This window comes from Ixodes scapularis, unplaced genomic scaffold (assembly GCF_016920785.2).
Source record: "Ixodes scapularis isolate PalLabHiFi unplaced genomic scaffold, ASM1692078v2 PGA_scaffold0__279_contigs__length_252992795, whole genome shotgun sequence".
NCBI classification, from domain to species: Eukaryota; Metazoa; Arthropoda; class Arachnida; order Ixodida; family Ixodidae; genus Ixodes; species Ixodes scapularis.
The window spans coordinates 100,711,477-100,727,625 of NW_024609835.1; the positions used below are offsets into that span (position 1 = coordinate 100,711,477).

Sequence of the window (16,149 nt, forward strand, 5' to 3'; positions counted from 1 at the left end):
TTCGCTATCGCACGTTGGCGTTAAAGACAGACGAAAAGCCGAAAAAAAAATTATTCAAAAAGAAAAGGAAGAGTGCCACCCAGAAGCGGGTGACGTCACTTTGTGTCCAAGACACGCCGGTGACGGAGGAAGACGATATGGTAAACGCTTTCGGTACAGCGAACATGAATTCATTTACAGAAACGGAAAGCCTTTAGCCGCTCCGGCCACTCGGAGTGCCGCTTCCAAAATTATAGGAGGAGCTGCGAAAGGAAATTAAGAAGAAGCGTTCCGTCGCAAACATCGAGAGGGCCATTGAATAACTCGCTCCACTGAAGTCCCCAGGGATCGATGGTTTTGGCAGTGCTCCCTATAAGGCGTTCCTGAGTGAACTTGCCCCGATCCTTCGTGACATCTTCGGAGATGCTCTGCGACGCAATCTGCTGCCGCCATCCATGCGACAGGCATGTTGCACATCGAAGCTCTCTATTCGTCGACTGATGACTTTGTCGGTGACCTTGTGAGGTCGATTCGTGAAAGACAGGAAGGTTCCCAACGAAAGACTTCGTTGGGAACCTTCGTTTTACTGACCCAATGGCTCCCCTCGCGCCAGCCCCTGCCCTTTCATCTTCTTCTTTGTAAGTGGACAAGAGTCTTATGTTAGTCTCTGTTCAATTACAATTATTTTACATATATCCTCCCCGCCCCCACAACGCGAGGAAATACATTGAAGTTCAAATGGCTTTCAATGGGTACAGCAGTTGTACTGGTCTTCGTGTCACTGAACCGGATGGTAGTTTTATGGAACATGCCCTCAGATTTCCGTCTCTTCCAGATAGTACATCAATGACACGAACCAAGGTCCACAGATGTCTCGGGGCAATGTCGTCGTGCAGAAGTGCCACGTCTCCAATTTTCGGTGGTCGGCTGTTAAAGGCGTTGCTAGGTGTGCTGATCGAAGCTCTAGGAGGTATTCTTTTTTTGAGCGTACCCAGAAATTGTTCATGAGCTTCTGTCGATATTGCCACCGTCGTGAAAGCGCACCTCTTGAGGACGCGACTGGGTGTGGCGGCTCCGTCCCTGGCAGGGTTGTCAATCGTCGTCCGATGAGTAAGTGAGCCGGAGTTAAGGCTGTTGGTTCGCTGTTATCTGCGTGTAAGTAGGTCAAGGGTATAGAGTTGATTGCTGCTTCGATGTCGGTCAGTACAGTAGTTAGCTCTTCAAAAGACAGACTTCGTCGTCCCAGACCTTTCCTCATGCAGGTTTTCACCGATCGCACCATTCTTTCCCACCAGCCGCCCCACCAGGCGGCCCGCTCTACGATGAACTTCCAGGCTATTCGGTGGGTACTGCAGAAGTCTTGTGTTCCGGTACTGCGAATAGCCTCCCATAGAGCTTTCAGATCCTTCGCTGCTCTTTTAAATGTTAATGCGTTGTCACTATAAATTGTGGTCGGAATTCCTCTTCTAGCCACGAATCTCCTGAAAACCAAGAGAAACAATGCGGTGGTCGTAGAGGATACTAACTCGAGGTGTATTGCGCGAGTAGTCGCACAAGTGAAGAGAGCAATGTACGTTTTAGCACATTGTCCCTTTGAGCTGGCGAATAACGGCCCCGCAAAGTCGACTCCTACAACCTGAAATGGGTGTCCCTCTTCCACCCTGTCCCGCGGTAGTGGAGCTACTGGAGCCGTGGCTGGCTTTGCGCTGAACCACCGACAGGTCCGGCATTGAGCGAGGATCTTCTTCACGATTCTTCGTGCTCCTGGCAGCCAAAATCTTTCACGTAGTTCTCTCAATGTGGCCTGCAGGCCTCCGTATACTGTTCTAAGGTGTGTTGCAGTGACCAGCAGCTTAGTGTACGGGTGGTCCCCCGATAAAAGGATAGGGTGTCTTACGTCTTTCGTCAAGGTAGCTTGATGAAGACTGCCTTGTATGCGCATGATTCCGGTTTCATCAAGAAACGGCTGTAGATCACTTATTTTAGATCTTGTAGCAATTCTCCCAGTTTGTATCATCTCTTGTATCTCCTTATCGAAGCACTCATTTTGAGTGTGTTTAATCCAGAAAAGTTCCGCATCCGTCATCTCTTCTGTAGTCAATGGTAGTTCAGCTGACCCATTATTCTGGCGGCAATTGTGCTCAAATCTTTTAACCCAAGCAATTACCCGCAACATCTTGGTGTAGCTGCTGAAAGTTTCAATCGTAAAAAGCGCAGCTTGTTCATGTACAACAGTCAGCAGCGTTTCCGGTTCGCTGCTGTTTCTCCCCATCAATGTCTTCAAGGTTCTCTACGGGTGTACTAACTGGCCAGTTTCGCTGTTCGAGGGCAAGCCATTCCGGCCCTGACCACCGTACCTGTTGAGTCTCTAGCTGTACTACAGTCTTTCCTCTAGTGAAAGCGTCGGCTGGGTTCTCGTAACCTGGGCAGTGGTGGCAACTGGACGAATCACTGAGTGCTTGTATTTCTGCCACCCTATTGCACACAAAGGGTTGCCACTCGGCTGCCAATCCCTTAATCCAACCAAGTGTTATAGTAGAATCTGTCCAGTACCATATTGTAACGGTGTGGCCCAACAATGAGCTACGAAGATATGTAGCAATGCGCGCCCCCAATAGCGCTCCCATCAGTTCTAGTCGTAGAAGGTTTAGTGTCTTCAGTGAAGCAACTCTAGCCTTGGAAAATATCAGATTCACGCTGACTTCTCCTTTCCTGTTCACTGCACGGAGATATGCGCAGGTACCATACGCCAGAGGGCTAGCGTCGGTGAAGATGTGAATCACCAGCTCGCTTTCACCTTCGACACCCAGCAGATATCTCGGCGTCGTGATTTGTGGTAATTCCGTTAAATCGGCGCACCAGGATTTCCACTCTTGCAAAAGAGCCTCTGTCAGAACCTCATCCCATCCAAGTCCGCATTGCCATATACGTTGGAATGAAATTTTCCCTCTTATGACATACGGCGACAGGAAACCGAGGGGATCGAAAATCCTAGCCGAGGCCTTGAGTACGGAGCGCTTTGTGTTCAGATTTGTAGAAAGTATCTCCAAGAGTTGATGAGCAGAGAACTTGAAATAATCCGCGTTTTTATCCCACACCAATCCCAACATGTTGGTGACCTCGGGGGACTTAAATGGCTTATTTTCGGATGAATGATCGACGTTATCTGCTCTTTGATCAAAGAGTTTCTAGAGTTGAGAAGAATTGGCGTTCCATTTTTGCAGTTCCATGCCTGCTTTCCTGAGTAAAGTCATTGCTCCGTCAGCGAGTCGCTGTGCCTCCTTAATGTTCGCTGCTCCAGTTAGCAGGTCGTCCACGTAAAAGGATCGGAGTAAAATAGTTGCGAGGTCGCTGTTAGGTCCACTCACGTTTTGCAAGTGGTGCTGTATCGTAGCCCCGAGTAGGAAGGGACTGGACGTTGTTCCAAAAGGAACCCTCGTCATGCGCCACTCCTTCGTGTTTGGCAGTGGCTCGTTGGGTTTGGGTGTATTTTCAAACCAAAGAAACCGGAGCGCATCCCTGTCACGCTCCGAGATTACTATTTGTAAAAACGCCTTCTGTGTGTCTGCTGTGATGGCCACCTTCTGCATTCGAAGTCTAAGTAGGACGGGAAAAAGCTCCGCGTTGATCGTTGGACCCTTTTCAAGGTGATCATTGAGAGATCCGGTGTTTGCTGCATGGGAAGATGCGTCGAATACTACTCTAAGTCTAGTTGACTCCGAGTTAAGTCGAATTGCTGCTCGATGAGGCATGTAATAAACGTGCCTGTAGGTTGATGCATTTAATTCTATCTCTTCGGCGTGTCCATCTTTAAAGTAACTACGTATTGCTTTGTCATACTGGGCGATAGAGCCATCTTGTGTGAGACGGCGTACTAGACTTCGGAGTCTGGTGTTGGCAATCATGTAATTATCTCCAAGGGTCGTTTTTGTCTCCTTCCACGGCAACGCGACCTCGTACCGACCGTTCTTATGTCTGATGTTTTCCTTGAATTGCTCAAACACCTTTTCTTCCTGTTGTTTCTTATCCATAGGTTCATCCACGATTCCAATGGTCTCTAGTTCCCAGAAATGTTTTAACGCTGCATCCTCTTCTTCGTCAGCCCATCCCACGTTCAACACGTACACCATCAAATTTGTGGTATTATCTGATAAGACACTCACTGTGCTCGTTGGACCCTGAAAGGTCCATCCCAAAGTCGTTGCGATGGCTACTAGCCCGGTGTTGCAAGATGAGTGGCGTGTCTCGCCGGTCAACAATTTCCACATCTGGTCCGCTCCAATTAAAAGGCTTATGCCCGCTTCCACTTGACTCGATGGAAACATCAACTTGTCGGCGATGTCTCCTGGGATAGTCTTGAGAAATGTGTGCTCTACTGGAGTTTCTATGATGTTTTGGCAGATGAAAGGCACGACGACTGCTTCTAAGACATGATCCGTTGTCTTATATTGGCCCCTAATATGAATTCTAACTACGGTGAACTTCTGCCTAGACCTGTTTGAGTCACTGCAAGCAAAGATGTTGAGTTGCATGATACGTTCCCCGACAACCTTCAAGTTAAGCTTCCTAGCCAAGTCTTCCCTGATGAAAGTCTTTTGGCTCCCTCCGTCGATAACGCCGCGGATGTAAGCTCGGTTCAGGCCGGTTCCAACCCAGCTTCGGAACGTTTGTAATAGGGCGCTCGGAGTCTGTACTGTCGGGGTACTACCGGCGGTAAGAACGTTGGCAGTCTCCTGAACTGTTGAGAAAGCTTCCCACGCCGGGTAACACATTGAGGTGACATGTCTTCCCCTGCATCTGGTACATCTCTGTTGACTACGGTAATCCCTTGATCGGTGACCTCGCTTCGTGCAACGAAAGCATCTCATGTCTTGCGCTAGCATTTTCTTTCTCTCATCTAGTGTGATATCCGATGGACAATCACCGGTACGGTGAGCTCGGTAGTTGCAAAAGAAGCAGGTGTTGTCTGTTCCGCTAGTGTGCAACACCAACGTTGATGGTGGATTGCCGCCTTGCCTCTGATTTTGAGCCACTGTTGGCACGGTTGTCGGCCTTCGCTCGAGTGGCGATGACTGTTCTCTGCTCTCTATCTCCACGCGCATAAAACGCGAGAGTTTATCCAACTCCTCACCTGCATCTGTTGGCGAAGGCGAGACGTCGTCCAACGGTTGTCCATCGTCAGTCGTTCCGGCTCTTTCTCTCCCATTAATTGGAACTCCAAGCCCTATCCCGTATCTTTAGAGTCGATGGTACTCTACCACTATATCGGTTGGGAGGTTGGACAGGAGTACGTCCACCATCATAGTAGAATACGTTGCACTCGAAACGCCTAGGGCACGCAAGCCACGAATGTTGGTCTGGACGTGGTCGTAAATATTCCGTAGTCCTCATGCATCTCGATCTGACTTCACCGTTGGTAGGCTTCGCAGACTTTAGAGGTACACACGCTGAATGCGTTGCTTGTTCGCGATGCGTTCGGATAGTATTTCTATGGCGTCTTTGTAGCACTCTGCCATTGCTTGTAGCCCGGAGATAGCACTGGCAGCTGGCCCACTTAGCGGGGAGCCTAGATATTGTTACGGTGAACGGCAGTTTGGAATTGCTCCCAGAAGGGCTGACAGAGGGTAAGCTCACCTTGATACTGCAGTAGTTGTAGTTTAGGGAGTTTCACGCCCGTGGCCTGGGGTATGACTCTGTCACCGTCGTCTCCCACCTGGTAAATGGCTGGTGCTGCCGGTTGACGCTCCATTTTGTTGCGTACCTCACTGAGGGCTCTTGCTACTTCGTCGTTGGTGTCTGCCACAGCAACGTAGTCCGCTTCGAGGTCGGCATCGGTGATCAGCGGCTCAATCTCTTCGTTGACCTTGCGGAGTTCCTCGTTGCTGGCGATCAGCCTGTCTCGTAGGTTCTTCAGGGAGTTGATGTCAAGGGTTGTTGACTGGAGCGCAGTCGTGATATCGGTAATTATCTTCGTGTTCTGGCTCCGTCGAACCCTCCGCTTCGTCTTCAGCCAATCCATCCTGATGTTGATTCCTCGCTTCCAAAGGTCTCGGGTGTCTTGCACCATTAATTGTTGCACATTGAAGCTCTCTATTCGTCGACTGATGAGTTTGTCGGTGACCTTGTGAGGTCGATTCGTGAAAGACAGGACAACCGACTTTGTTGGAAACCTTCGTTTTACCGACCCAATGGCTCCCTCGCGCCAGCCCCCGCCCTTTCATCTTCTTCTTCTTTGTAAACGGACAAGAGTCTTATGTCAGTCTCTGTTCAGTTACAATTATTTTACAAGGCGCTGAACGTTCTCGTCCCGAAGAAGCATGGAGAGGGAGAATACTGCGTAGACAAATTCCGTCCTACCAGCTGTCTACCAACGGACTACAATGTGCTGGCCAAGATACTTGCCCCACGGCTCGACGTTAGCGCAATGGTTGTTGTAGGCGAACGCTAAAGCTACCGTCTGAAAGGGAGAACCATCGCCACCAATCTACACACTACGTGAATCGTTCGTGTGCGAAGCCGCCTCGCAGCGCTTCAAGCGAACCTGAGCAAGTCCTTCGATCAAGTTTCTCACTCTTTCCTCTTCAGCCTCCTAGAGTATTGTGGGGCCGGAGGGCGGCTGCTGAAGTACGTGCGGCTGTGCCGCCGAGACGTCTCGATTTACCTGTTGGTGAACGGGAACAGGACTACCTCTATTCCCATAAACAGATCTGTCCATCAATGATGGCCAATGTGGCCCATCCCGTTTGCGCTTTACCTCGAGCCTCTGTGCAGAGCTATCGCGGGTTATGTGAACCCCCACTGATTCGCTTTGCCGGCGCGCTCCATGAATGTGTTTGCATATGCGGACGATGTGACAGTACTGTACTCGTCGAGAGGACAAGTGCATGCAGCTGTACAACATATCGGCGACTTCTTCAGTACCTCAGGTACCCAAAAGAATGCCAAGAAGTCGATGGGAGCGTGGCTCGGTAACTGGAACTTTAAGCCGGAAAAATTTCTCAGCACCAGTTTTTCTGACTCGGTCAGGAACTACTTGGGAGTGAATTTGAACATCGAGCGCCTCAGCATGGGAGGTGGGCTAATAGCTCTGAGTCAGTTAAGGGTCAAAGTGTTAGAGTGGCAGGGTAGAGAGATGTCGCAGTCTAGTCGGGCCTTTGTGTCCAATGTGTGTTTATTTTTCTATCCATATGGTATGCGTCCCAAGCGAGGCCGTACGCGTCAAGTGAAATTTGCACTGTGCACCGTTTCTTTGCCACTTTCGTGTTGGAATCACCTTTACAGCGCATGAGGTGCGGCCACTTGTTTCTGAGCCTGCCAAAGGATGGCCTTGGTTTAGTAAATGGTGAACTTAAGTAAAAAGTGCACCGCTTTATTTTTCTTGCGGGCAAAAGAACGACCATTTTTTATCGTCCTTCAAGGTATTGGGAGGACGTTTTCTACAACAATGGCTAGAGAGCGAAGCTTAGGCTTCCCGCTCGCGGGTGCTTAAGTATTCTAAAGAAATTGAAGCTTATAGCTTATAGTAATTTTTTTGAAGACCGGTTTTTGAAGAATACATTGACAAGGTGAAACGAAAGACGCTTTGCTGGGACGCGCTTAACATGCTAATTCTAGTTTCACTTTACCCAATGTGAGAGAGAACGTAAATTGAGTTGGACGTTTTCAAACGATCCCATTTCCCTTTAAACCAGCAACAAAGTCTATTTCTTCGGTTGCATGTAAGAGTTTTACCTGCAAAAACATAGTTAATAAAACAAATTTTTCCGAACATTGGTCTACGAATTACGCTCTCTGTTCTTGGCGAGAAACGCTGCAAGATGTTATCCCGTACTGCACTAATGCAAAACTCTTTTGCCCACAATTGCCTGCGGTCCAAAGAGTGGGTCGTAATGTTTCATGGCGAAGTGCGATGTTTCTTGAGTATGGGTCAGGGGGCGAAGGTGGTCGAGCATTTGAGGATCTAGCCATCCTTGGCTTTTATGCACTGTGGTGGTCAGAACGAAAAACCCCATTGTTGTCGTGGAAAGAAAACCAGCGTGGAGACTTTTTGTTAATGGTTTCTCTTATGCCAGTTCACTGAAAGTGGCTACAGAGAACGAGGGACTAGAGTGTCTGGAGACGCTGAAGGCTGGGCTCGGAATGCGTGGGCATTGGTCAGGTGAGGACTTCCTTTGGCTGCTGGAGTTTTCTTCCCGCCCGGTACCGATGGTTGCTTTTATTTTGATTTGTAGACTGCACTTAATGTATTGTGGACCTGGGTTGCCTGTTTTGGAAGCTTGCATTATATATGTAAGAACCCCTGGCAAATTATCCATACATATAAAACCCGTCTTTTAATTTAAAATAAGCACCTTGGCACAGTGGGTGAAGTGCGGCGTTCAGAATCTTGTAGGCACGGGTTCGATTCTCCTTAATCGTTCTTTCTTTTCAAGTCTCTGTTTATTCATAATATTTTTCATCCGTGCTACACAACTCGATAAAATCACGTGACACCTTTTTTGGGGTTCCCTGACCTTAAACAGACGCCATATAATACGGAATTCTCTTGAAGCCGTGGTTATTTTGCTTCTCTCGGTAAATGTGCATTTAACCCTCAAAGACATTTCCTAAGACAACCCCAACATCTACTGCGCAAAAGGCGCTAGACCATTTGTTCGAAAGAAAAAAAAAAAGCTCAGTTCTTTTTTATTTTAGGCCAGTATGAGAAAATTGTACCTTTTTAAAAAGACTCGAGGAAAATAACCAATGCAATGAATATTCGATCTTTTCTGACTTGATAGCAAAAAATCACTAAATGTTTTAAAACAAAATCTCGAGTTAAGTCAAGAAGCATGCTTTTTTTCTGTCCCGTCTTCTGTTTTTTTTTTATTCTCGATTTTATTAAACATCACAAAATGTTTGGCGAAGCTTACCAGTAGCCTTCGCAAATAAATTACCAGCAAGATTCAACAATATTGATACAATGTATAGCTTTTTTTGTGCTTTCCATAACGGGCCGCTTGCCCCAATGAAAAGACATTGTACTTCATGTATTCAGTTTTGTGGTAATAAAAATAGGGAGTTGATGTATCACAACTCTTTTCAAACCAAACGTAAATTATTGCCCTGATGAAACAACCATGGGCTGCATGATTGGAGCCTATTGTCTAGGATTATTTTTTTCTTGATCTCTCAGTCGTTTGCAGTTTTTGTTCTTTCTTACATGATCGAAGTCACTCATGTTGTCCTCTTGGCGGCTCTTTTTTTCTGCGCGTCAAGTCTCGACACTCCGTGTCAGTGATACTGATGTGCAACATTTCCTTTCGCAATGTCGATACAGTGTAAGCGAACAAAAGCAATCTATACACTGGCAGGTTAGACCAAAATTTCAAAACGCCCTGTGACAGGCAACCTCACGCGTCAAAATATCTACAAGAAATCAACGCGTTTTATCTCCGTCTATATACTACGCGCACAAGTACTCGACCAATAAATCAAGATTACACGACATCTCGCCATCTAACTACGATGCATTATTTCTCATCAAGACCGAACGTTCTGTGAGCATTGTTTTTTTTCGTTTTTGTTTGGCTTGACGAGTTGGCGTGTATGACACCCAAATAAAAAGAAATTCTTCGAGATATATCTTTGAAGGCCTACCGATATCGAATATTAACGTTGATCTTTATTTCAGTTTTTTTTTTTCCCCGGCACGAAAGGTTTTAGTGAAAGGCCTCAAGTTCGACATCTTGGCAGGTACCCTCGCCGCAGCCCATGATCGCGTTCTCTCTCCCGAGTGGCGTCACGAAAACGGCAGCCCTGGGTGAGGGTTAATTCCACCCGCTGTCCTTTTAATCTCGACTCAAAAACGCATCGGAAAGTGTTCTCCGGAACCTTTAATTTCGAGCTGCTGCGTGAGCTGCGTCCGCCGTGTCCGCATAATTACGGGGTCTGGCATGCACGGTAAAGCGAGCCCGAGGAACGCCAAGCAACAGAACGCCCCGACGTGGTGGCTTCTTACACTTACGCAATTTGAACAAAAAACAAAACAACCACCACTTCGCACAAAGGAGGTCCCCGGGCAGCAGACCCCTCCGACCCCGGGACAGTCTATCAGGCCGCGGAATGAAGCAGCTCGCGGAGGACGGCCAAGAAAAGCCATTAACGCGTGGAATGAAACGGACGACGGGCAGAGAGCGCGGTTATGGCGGGCATCGGACAGGAGCCGCGCTACGATCTAGAGCGATCGCGTCACGATTCTCTTCTTGGGCTCCTCGGGAGTTGCCAATAGCTCCTGGCTTTAGCGAGGCCGCAGTGCTGAAGTTACAACGTCACACTAAAGAGGCGAAAGCGGGCCTATTCTAGTTATACAAAGGTTAGAAGTGTTCCATGTGCTAGCAGTTACAAGAGATCGCAGCATACTCGAAACAAAACAAAAACGCGTATGTGTGATGTAGCTTTGGCTGAGCACCCGTCTCCAGTCCGTGTGCCGTGTGGGCCTCTTTGGGTGACGTCTCAAATTCATCGCCACGGCCTTGCTATATAGATGCTGTTGAACTTGTGTGGAAGGGCCGTTGCCTGGGCACCTTTCGCAATGCTATGCTGATGAAGCTGTGGAATGAATAATGGCTCACATACGTTCGGTCGCTACATTCTTTGGGGCGGACAAAAGAAAACATTCGGACGTTCTTCGTGATCCGAATGTGCCGTCTAACCTGTGTTCCTTTTTTATTTCTTTAGACGGACTTACTTAACAAACAAATGCTATGCTTGCTAACCCCTTCTGAAGTTTTTTTTTTCTTCTTTTAGAATATGTTTGCTTTTTTGCGAGGGAATAAACATTTTATCTTTTGTCTTCTCGAATGAGTGAGAAGTTCCGCGAACAAGCTGCGCTTGACAAGTTTGGTTCGGTCTGTTAACTCCTAAATGCCCAACTGTAGCGCATAAATAGGCTGTTGTCCCGGAAAGATGACGGATGGGGCTTTAACTTACTCATTTTGGAAGTGGATGAACAAGTTGCTTCCAGTGTTTACTGTTTAAGTTTTCCAAATGAAAACGACTTTTTTTTATGTCTCTCGAAGTGTTGTTATGAGTCTATCTGGGACACCGATGTGTTCAAAAACGACACTAGAATCCGACATTACGCGTGAATGCTTTGTCACGAGCGAATGTTGTCTATAATAACCGTTTATATATTTTACTTTTATTGCTTTGAATAGAAATACAATCTACACTCGCTTAGTTCTTGCAAGTAACACCGACTTTAAAGCACTTAAGCCGAGGACTACACTCTAAATAACTATAATTTTATTTTCCTCAAGGTTGATGTAAATCGAGGGAAACAAACTGCGGGCTGTAGTTTGGCTAGTCCTGACATTCCTTCAATGAACAAAGTATTCAGAAACAGCTAGATACGAGCCTCCAGGAAATGGAACAAAATTGAACTGGTTAGACATATTATTATTTATGTGCACATGTGACTTCTTATCTGTCAATCTTCAAGAAGTGTTCCGTTTAGTGTGACCTCGTTCGTGCGCCTTTTTATTGTATTGTATTTTATTATTGGTAAAGTTCATTAAACTGATTGCTAATAAGGCCCCATTTATGTAATGCCTGTCTGGGGCCATTATGGGTATTTAAATAAATAAGAACGGTTGTTTTATCGTAGATAAGAATAGCAGCCGTCAAAAACGGTAACTTGAGAAGACAGTTCGCAATCAACAAATTACGGTAAGAGATAGCCACAGTGTGTATAACAAGAAGGTGCGAGTGCTCTGATTGGTAACAGTCTTGTACAACCAATAAGAACTCCGGTTATATTTAAAAATTTATTTTATATTACATTTTTTTTACGTTATCGTTTCCAGGAACAAAACTTGGAAGACTAGAAAAATTAGTTTTATGACACACCGCCCAGTGGGCATGGACATGCTCGAAATTCTTTCTCGATACCCGCAGAAGCGAGCAAAACGGCCTGGGAAGAATAACATTTTGAAGCAACCCCAAACTGAGGAATACAAAAGGTGACACCAAGAGAAAATAAGAATATCTGTTTGTGCCACCCTTGGTATTCCGCAGTTACGGGTTACCTCAATATGTTCAGTATACACCAGCTCACTTGCGGCCTTACGTTTTGTTCTTTTTAAAGAACAGCGATATCAAAGGGCTCGAAAACGAGTCCTCTAAACTTATAAGCGCTCAGAAACATTTGATTTTACGACTCTTGCATTGACGTGCCTGTCCTTCCTCAGTACGCCCTTTTTGCTTAAAAACCCCTAAAACGAACGACGGTGCCAGAATACGCGAACGGGAGATTTGCTCGATTAAGCCGAAGCTCATTTCCCTTTCATGATTGTTCCTGCCGGACTGTTAAAACGCACAAAGGCATTTGGATATGTGAAAATTTTCGAGGTTGGCGCCTCCTGGTGTATTCTTTCCTGTTCTCCATGTGTGTGGAACACTTTTTTGGCAGGTTTATGATTGTAACTTGTTACTTTCGTATCATTGTTGGGTACTGTAGTGCAGCATATGTTTGAAGGGGTAGTTATATTTTATACACTGTATTTGTAATAGACCGATCACACCAGCCAATTCGACTACGCCACCGCTGCCGCAATGCGTTGAGGGAACTTTATTCGTTCTGCACGTGCTGGAGCCTTGCTGGAGTTTTCTACTTTTGCAGAACGAGAGGGCACGAGCCCTAGCGTGCTCGGCCGTCTGCCTGCCGGCAACTAAAGTTATGGCGGCGTCCCGGTTGAGCCGAACGCTTAGTGATATCGGTCTGTTGATATGTTATGAAACTGCTTCGACGGTTCAACAGATAGTGCCGTTATCGCCCAGAGCAGCTTTCTGGCTGCTACTGCTTTCATAGTTACAGTAGTTGGATAAAGCGGCACAATCGTTTAGTAAATTTACCGAGCCCGACCGATTAGCAAAAACAAGTGATCGGCCGCTTTTCCAGATTTTGTCTACCCATTGAGATGCTTCTCCTAAAATTTGTAATCTGACAAAATGGGCTGTACTGGGCAGAATTGCAAAAGTTACTAGCTAGAATTAATTAATTTAATGTTACATAGGCATAAGTTGAAACATACTTAAAGGGAAGCTACGGAGCTTCTTGGAAAAAATGAGTTAGAAGTGAATTCTAGTGTATTTTTACCCCGTGAACCCGAATACCCAAACCATTTGCTGCGTAAGTATTGTTAAAAGCGAGAAAAACGCGAAAGACAGTCGCTGTCCGTGACGTCATCGACGGCTCTTTTGGCTGCCCAAGGCTAGGGGGGCGGGGCTTCAGCCCTATTTTGAAATTGCTGTTGTGGCTCTCCGGCGCGTCGCATTGAAATATAATTTTGATATCTGTTATTCTAAAGGCCAAATGAACGCAATTCAAGCGTTTTTTCTCAAATCTAGAAGTGCCCCATCTTCCCTTTAAGTTGGGATTGCAGCTCTATGCATAGAACTGGCAACTTGCTGAAGCTAGTTTTCTAAGATATTATTACGTTATATTGCAGTTACTTGTACGAATGGCTATAGAAGCTCTGATATTCGACTTTATATAGTTACGTTACTTTGTTATGAATGAAATAATAAATAATTATATTAAGTGACGGCGGCTTGCGCCATCGAGCCTAGACTTGTCTACGTTATAATCCCGAAGACTGTTGTCCGGCTAAATTAAAATGTTCCATTCACAACAGTACCTGCACGCATGAGAGCATCAGACACTTCAGAAAGTATCAGCAGCTAAACCAAATCACAAGTTACACAAAAATGTTACTAAGGTCCAGCTGTAGTTACCAATATTGAATTGTTACATGAAAAATTAGTCACATTATTTAGTTACAGAAAGTGTAATTGTTTTCCGAAACTTGCATTCTTGAAATTAATTAATTTGCAACTCCGATACTATGCACCGTCCCAAGCGCATTTTTTTTGTCAAAGCACAGCTGGCACAGCTTGCTCTGCGGGCAAGGTATAAAAGAACGCTACTATGTCCTGTTCGCCCTGTTCGTACCGCGCAGTGTGTCAACGAGCTAGATCCTAAGACGGCAAACTTGGTTTGACATGAACAATAAGGCAATGTTAATAATGTAAAAACTATACAGGCAACCAGATCTGCCTATATAGAGTGACAACTGACATAGCTGATTGGACGAACAACCACGAACACTGAGCAACTGGAGGTCGATAGGTTTGCGCTCGCAACAAGTTGCCCCTTGGTGCCAGCGATTATTTCGCCGCGTGCGTGGCGGAGTTGGCAACGCACGCGGCTGCCACGCGGAGGAATGAGGTTCGAACCCCACTGGGTCTGAAACCTTATTTTACGTTGCTTTAGCTTTCTGCGAAATTCCAGACCATTTTCTGTTGTCATCGAGTATTTCGGTTAGGAATATTCCTGAGTCTGCCGCGTTCATTAAAGCAGCGGTAAGGCGGTGCTTCGGGTCAGTCACAATTTCGTCGCCGAAGCAAGGATGCTCAATAACTCTTTAGATAAAAGTTCGCCACATTAAACATTTGCTTACAGTTATACATTTTTTCGCCATTTTCCATCCGTGACACATTCGCCGCGCGTGAAGTGTCCAAGACCGCATATTTCTGCAGCTTTGACAACATTGGAGGCATGTACAGACGTCCGGTTACTCAGTTCAAGTTATTATACAAGAACATGGTTATTGATCTTTACTTTAGCGACCCTTTCTCTTTATACGGCTTTAAAAAATAATATGGTCCCTTCTTAGCATACGATATGATAGATGACTTTTCAGCCTTCTAGCATAAAAATATCGTTGTCAATCTGATGACAGCTAGGACATTTGTTTTATATTTGATGTAGATGACGCGTTTTAAGCAGCAGGAATGAAAAGGCGTGTATACTTGTTGACCCAAACTATAGAAAATGCTTTCACCAAGTACGTTGCCCTTATCCTCAAATGCTGCGCTAGTCAAGGAAGAAGCCATATATTTTACCTTTCAGACTCTACTTGGGTAAATTACTTTCATACCTTGGCGTGTTGTTGGCTCGAAGAAAAAGTCAAGCGTACATAGATACGTCTACAGGTCTACTATAAGAAAATAGCATCTACACATGCACAATATACTCGGTGTTTTCGTCCCTGACTCAGGCATGGCTTTAGGGCTAACTTTTAGTTTTGACGAAACAATATATATGTTTTGGTAGCATTCTAGAAATCAAAGACAGCAAAAGAGACAAACTTTGCAGATTTTTTTCATTGACTTTTGATGCGGCCGAGGTGAGAATTGACGTTTCTTCAGCCTTTCTGAGATATGTTTGACCACTCGTTATTTTGTCACTTATAGATTTCTGGCACCGGTACTCTTCGGTGACAATTTCAAAATAGTTTTTATTATGCCTATTGGAATACACAAATTGTAATATTTCGCAAAGTTGTTTCTTTTAACGTGGAACTTGATCATTTTTTGGTAATGTTTGGAAATTTTTACGCGTTACCAATTAAGATATTTTATTAAAATTCATATCATAACAAAGCCTGAACTGAGTTATTTTAATTCATTATATATTCAATATTATTTGCAAAAAAAAACATTTGCTACATACATTTGAATTAACCAACGTTTAAAAAACATCTGGCGAATTTGAACTCAATTTTCTTAAAATCCCATTTTTAATTTTTGTTATTTTTAGTATTAGTAAGGTAGGACAGTGATTTATTATAAACTACAATGGCAAGTGCAGTGTCTTGTTTGTATCTTGGCAATGCAATCTTAAATCTCGTAAAATGTGCTTTGTGAATGCACCTTCGAAAGGGTGATATTATGGCCCATATTGTGGCATGGATATGCTTAATGACTAAATGATAATACTTACCATAATATTTAATCATGAAGAGGACTGGAATAATACGTATTGCGTAACAGCATTTTTATAAGGTTCTTACAATACTACAACATGTAATAGCCCAACAAATGCATTATATAAAATGCTCGACAAATAAAACGACATATCAAAGGGTAAAATTAAACATAAGCTGCAGGAAGCAGTGACAGTAAAACACAACTATAATACGTAACACTAATATTTTTGTTTGGCACACTTTACGAAAGTTCCCAAAACTTGCAATTACCAAGTAATTGTTTGCACTCTGGGGAGTACCGTTTAGGCAATCAAGGTATTGAATTATATTTACAGGTAGGTGCATTTAATTACCAAGC

The 16,149-nt window shown here is 45.1% G+C and overlaps 1 protein-coding gene across 1 annotated transcript; it reads right to left on the reverse strand.

Annotated features, from left to right (window-relative positions):
• Positions 1–2,201: 2,201 nt before the first annotated feature.
• Positions 2,202–4,751, reverse strand: LOC121837103. Its single transcript, XM_042292560.1, has 2 exons — positions 3,745–4,751; positions 2,202–3,150 (listed from the first exon to the last, which is right to left on the reverse strand). The coding sequence occupies exons 1-2, from the start codon at positions 4,749–4,751 to the stop codon at positions 2,202–2,204; spliced, it is 1,956 nt and encodes a 651-aa protein (XP_042148494.1).
• Between the last annotated feature and the right edge of the window lie 11,398 nt (positions 4,752–16,149).